This window comes from Oncorhynchus mykiss, chromosome 12 (assembly GCF_013265735.2).
Source record: "Oncorhynchus mykiss isolate Arlee chromosome 12, USDA_OmykA_1.1, whole genome shotgun sequence".
Taxonomy (NCBI): Eukaryota; Metazoa; Chordata; class Actinopteri; order Salmoniformes; family Salmonidae; genus Oncorhynchus; species Oncorhynchus mykiss.
In genome coordinates, this window is record NC_048576.1 from 71,127,656 (window position 1) to 71,138,580 (window position 10,925).

General features: G+C 48.6%; 1 protein-coding gene across 2 annotated transcripts in view; it reads left to right on the plus strand.

Moving 5' to 3' along the window:
* Positions 1 to 10,925, plus strand: part of LOC110538213 (unconventional myosin-X) — a 55,889-nt gene that overhangs the window by 36,362 nt on the left and 8,602 nt on the right. For both annotated transcript variants that reach the window (XM_036938268.1, XM_036938269.1), the window contains exons 4-7: positions 2,028 to 2,210; positions 3,630 to 3,787; positions 7,504 to 7,627; positions 7,995 to 8,292. In XM_036938268.1, the coding sequence (XP_036794163.1) occupies positions 2,028 to 2,210; positions 3,630 to 3,787; positions 7,504 to 7,627; positions 7,995 to 8,292 (763 nt within the window). The remainder of the gene's footprint in view (positions 1 to 2,027; positions 2,211 to 3,629; positions 3,788 to 7,503; positions 7,628 to 7,994; positions 8,293 to 10,925) is intronic.

Sequence of the window (10,925 nt, forward strand, 5' to 3'; positions counted from 1 at the left end):
TGATCTTTATGGCCTTCCTGTGACATCGGGTGGTGTAGGTGTCCTGGAGGGCAGGTAGTTTGCCCCCGGTGATGCGTTGTGCAGACCTCACTACCCTCTGGAGAGCCTTACGGTTGTGGGCGGAGCAGTTGCCGTACCAGGCGGTGATACAGCCCGCCAGGATGCTCTCGATTGTGCATCTGTAGAAGTTTGTGAGTGCTTTTGGTGACAAGCCGAATTTCTTCAGCCTCCTGAGGTTGAAGAGGCGCTGCTGCGCCTTCTTCACGAGGCTGTCTGTGTGGGTGGGACCAATTCAGTTTGTCTGTGATGTGTACGCTGAGGAACTTACTACCCTCTCCACTACTGTTCCATCGATGTGGATAGGGGGGTGTTCCCTCTGCTGTTTCCTGAAGTCCACAATCATCTCCTTAGTTTTGTTGACATTGAGTGTGAGGCTATTTTCCTGACACCACACTCCGAGGGCCCTCACCTCCTCCCTGTAGGCCGTCTCGCAAACTTGATGATTGAGTTGGAGGCGTGCGTGGCCACGCAGTCGTGGGTGAACAGGGAGTACAGGAGAGGGCTCAGAACGCACCCTTGTGGGGCCCCAGTGTTGAGGATCAGCGGGGTGGAAATGTTGTTGCCTACCCTCACCACCTGGGGGCGGCCCGTCAGGAAGTCCAGTACCCAGTTGCACAGGGCGGGGTCGAGACCCAGGGTCTCGAGCTTGATGACGAGCTTGGAGGGCACTATGGTGTTAAATGCCGAGCTGTAGTCGATGAACAGCATTCTCACATAGGTATTCCTCTTGTCCAGATGGGTTAGGGCAGTGTGCATTGTGGTTGAGACCTGACCTCACTAATGCTTTTGTGGCTGAATGGAAGCAAGTCCCCGTAGCAATGCTCCAACATCTAGTGGAAAGCCTTCCCAGAAGAGTGGAGGCTGGTATAGCAGCAAAGCGGGGACCAACTCCGTATTAATGCCCAAGATTTTGGAATGAGATGTTCGACGGGCTGGTGTCCACATACTTTTGGCCATGTAGTGTACATCCCCTTCATGTAAAGCTGGACACTGCAGACCAGGATCCTGTTCAGTAGAGACCAAACACAAACAGTTATGAAATTTAAAATTACCATTTTTATTTAACAAATTCAGGTCAGTTTCACACCGGTTTGTCTCGTTCTATGCCTACTGAACACCACCCAGTTGTGGTGGTGAAGGGAGCCAGGAGAATGTATCAGCCTTTCTTTCTCTCTCCCTCCCTCCTTCTCTGGGCGTTAATGACAGATCAGTCCACCAGTTCTCTTCCTGCATCTCCACCACCAGCGACTGTTCTCCAACCTCCCGCTTTCTTCTTTGTGTGTTTTTTACAGCTGTAATTATCCTGGTGGCAAGCACACAGGCCTTAATGTCTGACTATACCATTAGCTGCCGTTATTTTTAACCTGTTCTGCATGTTACAGACATATTTTATGTCCGATGGGTTCAACCTCTTAGTGATTATGTTCAGCCCAAACCAATTAACCCTTAAATTCAACCAAATAAGACACACACACACACCACACGCACACACACACGCACACATACACACACACACACATACACACACACACACACATGTGCAAACACACACATACACACACAGTCTATCATGTGCAGATCTTTTTTTGGCTACCTTTTTGATCTTTCTCACACATTCATTGTGTGTGTACGTGTGTGTGTACGTGTGTGTGTGTGTGTGTGTGTGTGTGTGTGTGTGTGTGTGTGTGTGTGTGTGTGTGTGTGTGTGTGTACGTGTGTGTGTACGTGTGTGTGTACGTGTGTGTGTGTGTGTGTGTGTGTGTGTGTGCGTGTGTGTGTACGTGTGTGTGTATGTGTGTGTGTGTGTGTGTGTGTGTGTGTGTGTGTGTGTACGTGTGTGTGTACGTGTGTGTGTGTGTGTGTGTGCGTGTGTGTGTGTGTGTGTGTGTGTGTGTGTGTGTGTGTATATGTGTGTGTGTGTGTGTGTGTGTGTGTGTGTGTGTGTGTGTGTGTGTGTGTGTGTGTAGGCTGGCTGTTCCGGGAGGTGTGTGGAAGCTGGATCAAGCAGCGGTGCTACTGGTTTGTACTGAGCCTGGACTCCTTAGACTACTACAGCAGCTCAGAGAGAGGAGCCCGCAGACTGGGAACACTGGTACTCACCAACCTCTGCTCTGTCATCTGGCCAGACAAACAGACCTTCAAGGAGACGGGTGAGTGCCACTCACGCACACACACAGAGACACATGAGCATGCACCGGCGTGTATATCCCAAATTCCCTGTTAGGATAACTAAGCCCCAGATAATGAGTTCCATTTTGGTCCCCTAAAGCGGTTCAATGATCAAATATTGGTAAAGATCTCAAAGCGGTCATAATGTGAGGATTTACGGTCTCCTCTCAGTTCCTGTGAGCCCAGTACACCCAGAGGAAGTCTGGAAAACCAAGTCCACTTTTCTCTCCACAACTTGGGTTTGTCTGGAACCTTCTGAGTCATCAGCACCAGAATGGCCCTTTTACCGTTTAACACCCTGAATGACAGGAATCGGAAAGGAAATACAGGTGAAATGCTATTGTTGTGTGACACACACACACACACACGCACACACACACACACACACACACACACACACACACACACACACACACACACACACACACACACACACACACACACACACACACACACACACAAGGCCCTCTGTGACTGTATGGAGGGGATTGTACCTTCGCCTGCTGACTTTAGACAACCACTTAAAACCTCCAGGAGAAAAAAAAGCTAACCCAAACATTCCCCTAAATCTGCTCTGGGACTTTCCTGCAGAGAAGTGTGTACTCTGTTTTGCTTTTTCGTCTGTTTTGTCCTGCCCTTAGTCTAAGTACAGCTCACTGGTGGCTGTGTGTTCTGTCTGTGTTCCTCTATGAGCCTCTGAGTAAGCCTGTCCCAGCAGAGTGGTATGGACCTAATGGCTTCCTCCTTATCGCCTTACCATACAATACAATACTAGTCCCCTTTTAGGCCCAGTATCTCCTTCCACCTCTCTATCTCTCACTTGTGAAATAGCTATGAATGGGGTCCCACACACACACACACTTTAGCCTCACTTGGCTTTTGAACTTGACCAATCGAAACAAAGAAAAATCAGTATGCCAAGTCACGTAGCTAGCAGGAGATCACATGGTAACACACTCAGGGTATGATTGGCCCATGGGTCCACACTGCCTGTAGCACTTTATCAGTTCTTACAGGAGGTTAGGCCAGGTGTTGTGCCAGGAGAGGACACACCTCTGTCCTGACTTGGTTGTAGTCGTTCCGGTTGGGCTCAGTGGCTAATAAAGTTGGGGGACCCTCCCGGGATGATTGCTGACCTCCGTGAAACCCAGAGAGGAAGCAAGAGTCACACCAGATATGTGGAATGTCCCATGTTCAGACCACATGACAGGGAGAGTGGAGCAGGCTTCCTTATTTTCTGAAACCACAGTTATTATATAAGTATAGGCCTTCGATTCTGCTCTCTATAGCTATATTGTTCTTTGAAAGTTCAGTTTCTGTTTTTTCATGTTTACTCATGCTTTCAGTACACGATACACTGATGACTGACTTCCCTGTGCCTGTGTGTGTGTGTGTTTCAGGGTACTGGAGCATCACAGTGTATGGGCGTAAGCACTGCTACAGGCTGTACACCAAGCACTTCAACGAGGCTGTGCACTGGGCCTGCGCTGTCCAGAAGGTCATCGACACAAAAGCCCCTGTGGAGACGCCCACTCAGCTCCTGATCCGAGACATTGAGGTGAGACACACAAATATGCACACACACACACACACACACACACACTGCTTCACAGCATCTCGCTGCCCGCCCCAGACTAGACCACTGCCAAGCTGCCGATGACAAGGGTCACCAAACACGGACCGCAGCAACACAACGGACATTATACCTCCGCTCTGTCACCACGGCAACCGCATGACCAGACTGGGCCGCGAGTCCAAAGTGTCCTCCAACTGTCGTTGCTGCTGCTTTCAGGGAATTATTTTATTCCGCCAAGCTGTGAGAGGAGAGGAGGCACCCCGTAAAAGTTCCACCGGAATGTTCTGCGCTATTTTAAGGAACGTGTCATTTTTAGAGGCAAAAGGGTGGATGAAGAGGGTGTGCAAGGCAAAGCCTCATATTTGGACCTGGTCCTGGGGTGTGTACGTGTGTGTGCCCACAGAAACATGCCTCACTTAAACAGTTGAATGAGGCACAACAAGTTCTTCCATTTTTGAAGTATGATTTCATTCATCACTAAGACAAAGTCTAAGAGAAGAATCCAGACCACGCTCTGCCATCACTTTGGAATTCACCAAGTGGTGTTAAGTCTATGCTTGTTTGCTATTCTGAGTTTGTGTGTTGTTGTGTGTGTATTCTTGTAAATGTGCCTTCGATCACTTGACTTCCGCCTGAACTCTTATCACGTGAGAAGGTGTTTAAAGTAGCCCTGTGTGTGTGTGTGTGTGGGTGCATGTGAACACCCAGATTTGTAGAGAAGTGGTTGCTAGCGAGCAGAGCATGCTAGAATCTCATACAGCAGACGGATGGGTGACAAGGCACAGATAAGCACTCCCCAATTTGGCCTCTAGGGTCCCTAATCTCACTGCGAGGGTCCCTAATCTCCCAGCGAGAGTCTGTGATCTGGTCTAGAGAGTTTAATCTGTCTCCTTCCATCTGCCCTGCCGGGCCCCTGCTCAGCCAACGGGAGGCCGGGTCACGGAACGAGGAAGAGAGGGGCCCGCTTTTTAAAGAGTTGCCCCTGTCTTCTCTTCCTCCCCCTTTCCAATCCTCCTCCACCCCTTCCAACACTCTTTCTCACACTTAACACAAAGCCTAGCCGAATCCCACTGAAGGCTGGAGAACTCTACTGAACAGAACTGACATTACAGGAGAGGGGGAGGGAGGGAGGGAGGGAGGGAGGGAGGGAGGGAGGGAGGGAGAGAGGGAGGGAGGGAGGGAGGGAGGGAGGGAGGGAGGGAGGGAGGGAGGGAGGGAGGGAGGGAGGGAGGGAGGGAATGAATAGAGGAGTTCTTTGTGTGAGAGAAGTGCTTATCTCTGAGTGTAGATGTGTGTCCCACCAGACATGGAGGTGAAGAGAGATGACCATTTCAGCCTTGGACCTCCAGTCTCTGTTGCGTGTGAAAGAGGGACAGAGGGACAGGGAGAGGTAGCGAGTGGGGGGGGGGGAGTGAGAAGGACAAGGGAACATGTCCGTTTTTAGGACATAATGAGGATGGATGTTCTGTCGGAATCCTGTAGATTATAAATGAATCCCGTTGTCCTCTTGCGACCTCTACATAGACTGCAATGTGTTTCCCAGTGTTGAGCACTCTACAGGCACTGTATGTTCGCCTATGGTAATGTGTTGTGTATGTAGGCTGTATGTGTCTGTCCAATAGACAGTCTGCCAGTGTTCCACATGGTCCCAGTTCAGATAGACCAAAACATTTCAGAGGAATGTATCAACTTTGCCACACAAAGGAGGGTGTATTGGGGGAAGGAGGGAGAGCAGTGACAACATTACTAATGGTCAACAGGTGCAGGCAAGGATTGCAGTAGTAGATGCCATCTGCGTAGGGCGGCAAGAAGCCTAGCGGTTAAGAGGTTGGGCCAGTCGCTGGTCAAAAGGTCGCTGGTTTGAATCCTCGAGCTGACTCTGTGAAAAATCTGTCTGTGCCCTTGAGCAAAGCACTTAACCCTAATTGCTCCTGTAAATCACTCTGGATTAGAGCTCCTGTAAATCACTCTGGATTGGAGCTCCTGTAAATCACTCTGGATTAGAGCTCCTGTAAATCACTCTGGATTAGAGCTCCTGTAAATCACTCTGCATTAGAGCTCCTGTAAATCACTCTGGATTAGAGCTCCTGTAAATCACTCTGGATTAGAGCGTCTGCTAAATGACTCAAATGTCATGTAAAATGTGTTTCTGTCAATGAGAGTAGCATCTGTAGCGAGATACCACAGACATGTACAGTTGAAGTCGGAAGTTTAAATACACCTTAGCCAAATACATTTAAACTCAGTTTTACACAATTCCTGACATTTAATCCTAGTAAACATTCAATGTCTTAGGTCAGTTAGGATCACCACTTTATTTTAAGGATGTGAAATGTCAGAATAATAGTAGAGAGAATTTTTTATTTCAGCTTTTATTTCTTTCATCACATTGGGTCAGAAGTTTACATACACTCAATTAGTATTTGCTAGCATTGCCTTTAAATTCCTCCTGACAGAGCTGCTGTAATTGAGTTAGGTTTGTAGGACTCCTTGCTCGCACATGCTTTTTCAGTTCTGCCCACACATTTTCTATGGGATCGAGGTCAGGGCTTTGTGATGGCCACTCCAATACCTTGACTTTGTTGTACTAAAGCCATTTTGCCACAACTTTGGAAGTATGCTTGGGGTCATTGTCCATTTGGAAGACCCATTTGCGACCAAGCTTTAACTTCCTGACTGATGTCTTGAGATGTTGCTTCAATATATCCATATAATTTTCTGTCCTCATGAAGTCATCTTCCAGTCCCTCCTGCAGCAAAGCACCCCCACAACATGATGCTGCCACCCCCGTGCTTCACGGTTGGGATGGTGTTCTTCAGCTTGCAAGCCTCCCCCTTTTTCCTCCAAACATAACGATGGTCATTATGGCCAAACACTTCTATTTTTGTTTCATCAGACCAGAGGCTGCGTGGTCCCATGGTGTTCATACTTTCGTACTATTGTTTGTACAGATGAACGTGGTACCTTCAGGCGTTTGGAAATTGCTCCCACGATGAACCAGACTTGTGGAGGTCTACAATTTTTTTTCTGAGTTCTTGGCTGATTTCTTTTGATTTTCCCATAATGTCAAGCAAAGAGGCACTGAGTTTGAAGGTAGACCTTGAAATACATCCACAGATACACCTCCAATTTCCTCAAATGATGTCAATTAGCCTATCAGAAGCTTCTAAAGCCATGACATCATTTTCTGGAATTTTCCAAGCTGTTTAAAGGCACAGTCAACTTAGTGTATGTCAAGTTCTGACCCACTGGATTGTGATACAGTGAATTATAAGTGAAATAATCTGTCTGTAAACAATTGTTGGAAAAATTACTTGTGTCATGCACAAAGTAGATGTCCTAACCGACTTGCCAAAACTATAGTTTGTTAACAAGACATTTGTGGAGTGGTTGAAAAATGAGTTTTAATGACTCCAACCTAAGTGTGTGTAAACCTCCGACTTCAACTGTAAATAGTGTCAATGATGGCGGTGTGTTTTGTTGGGTCCCCAGGTGTTTAAAAAGCGGTCATAGCTGTCCTCCTGCTCCATGGCCTGACTCCCACTGACCCTAGTCACCCCTGTTACCCAACACACTCTCTCTCATAGCAGCCGTGCTTGGGGCTGCTCCCAGGTCAGCTGGAATGTCAAGGAAGCTCATCTGTCACTCTCTCTCTCTCTCTTTAACTGTCTGTCTGTCTCTCTGTCTTTCTTCTCCAGGAGAACAAGTTTAACCCTGAGGTGGTAGATAATATCTACCAGCACAACCCCATCCTGAAGCACACTCAGAGCCCCCTGTATGCCCCCCTGTTGCCCTTCCCTTACGGCAGCCTGGAACACACCTGTAAGTACTACTCCCATGCTACCACCAGTCCCTGCGGTCAGTGCCATGCCTGTAAACTCTGCAGTAAAACACGAACAGTTACACACACACCCACTCACATATGAGTAATGCTGTCACATGCTCGTTGACATGCCCAATAATCATACACTGTAACAGACTCACATATAGACTTACCATTGAGTTAGTCCTACCTGCCTGCGTGCCAAGTCAAGGCCAGTGAGTGAGACAGCTTAGATAAGGCATGATGAGAGACGGCCACTAAAGCTTAGTCGTTCCACCAATAGACATCACAGAAGCAGGATCATCTATTCTCAAACATGCTGACTGGTCTAGTCTGGTCTAATTCCTAATTCCCCCCCCAACACAGACCACAGTGGTAAGGGCTATGCCACAGTGCGGGAGGAAGCAGTGAAGCTCTTCAACTGTCTGCAGCAGCTGGAGTCTGCGCGGGACCCGGTGCCTCTGATCCAGGGCGTGCTGCAGACCTGTCTGGACCTGCGGCCGCTCCGGGACGAGGTCTACTGCCAGCTGGTGAAGCAGACCAGCTGCACGCCGCAGCCCCACACCGCCGCACACCTCCGCTACTGGCAGCTCCTCACCTGCATGAGCTGCACCTTCCTGCCCGGCCCCGCCGTGCTGAAATACCTGCGCTTCCACCTCAAGAGGTGACACACACAACATATTACACAACGCCCTCAACGGGAGGTGTAATTCTTCCTCTACCCATCCACCTAGCTCTGTCGTAGCTTGCGGAAAACTTTAAGGCATCAGCTGGTTTCACCAATAATAGAAAGTGTTTGGTGTTGACAGGTGTGTCTGTACCCTGTCACAGAAATGATTGGAGAGATGAGGGGGGAATAGGGCTGTGGTACGAGGGAGAAATGGGGGTCAGGCTGTGGGCCAGAAGGGTGCCAGTAGCATGGGGACCCACCGTGGGAGGAGACAGGAGACAAGCCTGCTAACCACCAGTTACATATAGTAGTGTGATATGCCCTCACGTTGTTACTGCACGACCCCAGACAGATCCAGTGTTTTAGGAGTGGATTTGCAGCTCTGAATTAGCCCCATGCTAAGCTATATTAATAGTGCTAATCTTTGGCCTGAAGCCTCTGTTGGACTGCAAGTCATAAAGCACTATATATGATGCCCATGTTTACACTGCTACTCAGTATCAGGCCAAAGCTAATGGAACAGTTGCAATATACAGCACACTGAGGCATCCACCTCTCAGAGCTAGAACACACTGTCTCTCACGGTAGGGGTTGTATGTACTGTGCCGTCGGGAAAGTATTCAGACCCCTTGAAAAAATCCTCAGCAATCTACACACAATACCCCATAATGACAAAGCGAAAACAGATTTTTAGATATTTTTGCAAATGTATTAAAAACAAAAAACAGAAATACCTTCTTTACATAAGTGTTCAGACCCTTTGCTATGAAAGTCGAAATTGAGCTCAGGTGCAACCTGTTTCCACAACTTTCCACAATGTTTCTACAACTTGATTGAGCTCCAAGACTGGATTGTTTCGAGGTACAGATCTGGGGTAGCAAAACATTTCAGCAACATTGAAGGTCTCCAAGAAAACAGTGGCCTACACCGTTCGTAAGTGGAAGAAGTTTGGAACCGCCAGGACTCTTCCTAGAGTTGGCTGCCCGGCCAAACTGAACAACCGGGGGAGAAGGGCCTTGGTCAGGGAGGTGACCAAGAACCCGATGGTCCCTCTGACAGAGCTCCAGAGTTCCTCTGTGTAGATGGGAGAACCTTCTCTGCAGCACTCCACCAATCAGGCCTTTATTGTATAGTGGCCAGACGGAAGCTACTCCTCAGTAAAAGGCATATTACAGCCGGCTTGGAGTTTGCCAAAAAGCACCTAAAGACTCTCAGATCATGAGAAACAAGTTTCTCTGGTCTGATGAGACCAAGATTGAACTCTTTGGCCTGAATGCCAAGCGTCACGTTATGGTGGAAACCTGCCACCATCCCTACAGTGAAGCACGGTGATGGCAGCATCATGCTGTGGGGATGTTTTTCAGTGGCAGGGACTGGGATACTAGTCAGGATCGAGGCAAAGATGAATGGAGAAAAGTACAGAGAGATCCTTGATGAAAACCTGCTCGAGGACCTCAGACTGGGGTGAAGGTTCACCTTCCAACAGGACAACGACCCTAAGCACACAGCCAAGACAACACAGGAGTTGTCTGAATGTCCTTGAGTGGCCCAGCCAGAGCCCGGACTTGAACTCAATCAAACATCTCTGAAGAGACAACCTGACAGAGCTTGAGAGGATCTGCAGAGAAGAATGAGAAACTCCCCAAATACAGGTGTTCCAAGCTTGTAACGTCATACCCAAGACGACTCGAGGCTGTAATCGCTGCCAAAGGTGCTTCAACAAAGTACAAAGGGTCTGATAAAGATAAAGGGTCTGAATACTTATGTAAATGTCATATTTCTGTTTTTTATTTTTAATAAATATGCAAACATTTCTAAAAACCTGTTTTTGCTTTGTCATTATGTGGTATTGTGTGTAGATTGACGAGGAAAATAATACTATTTAATACTTTTTAGAAGAAGGCTGTAACCTAACAAAACGTGGAAAAAGTCAAGGGGTCTGAATACTTTCCGAACGTACTGTATGTTTGGCATGGGTAAGTATGGCAGTTGTACTTTTCACAGTATAGCTAGCTAGCAGCCTCCGGGGTCAGCCTAAATACAAGGTGGTGGGTTATGCAACAGCGCTGCTATAAAGAGAGAGGGTCAGTGTTTCCCTGAGACCTCTGTGAGAGAGTGTTGAGGCTGACCCCACAGCTGGACAGAACTGGAGCTGCACACTGGGCAGAGGGCCCAGAGACTGAGCCCCCCTCCCCCTCTACCCCCATGGTATCCTGAGAACCCCCCCCCCCCCCCCCCCCCCCCTCCAGGGAATGTCCCCAGTCGGAGAAGGGTCGGCATGAGCCCTGCGTGGGTGGAGGAGAGGAGGTTGGCCAGGCGGGGTGGGGGTGGGGGCAGACGGAAAGGGATCACACAGCACAGCCTCCCTCAGTGGAACATTCCTAATTATGTTTGAGCAGCAGGACAAAACCCACCCTGTGCCCCGTAATGAGACAGAGGAACAGAGAGGGGAGTGAGAGGGCCTCCTCTCTCTCTCCATTTGGCTGTCTGGAGTGTCTGAGACTCCACTCATTCGCCCCCTTTCTCACTCCAGCTCTTCTCTGTTCTCTGTGCTGTATATTTTGGGATGGACACTGTAGTATAATTGCTTCCTTCCCCAACTTCTACCCTTCCTTGTTTGTGCTGGG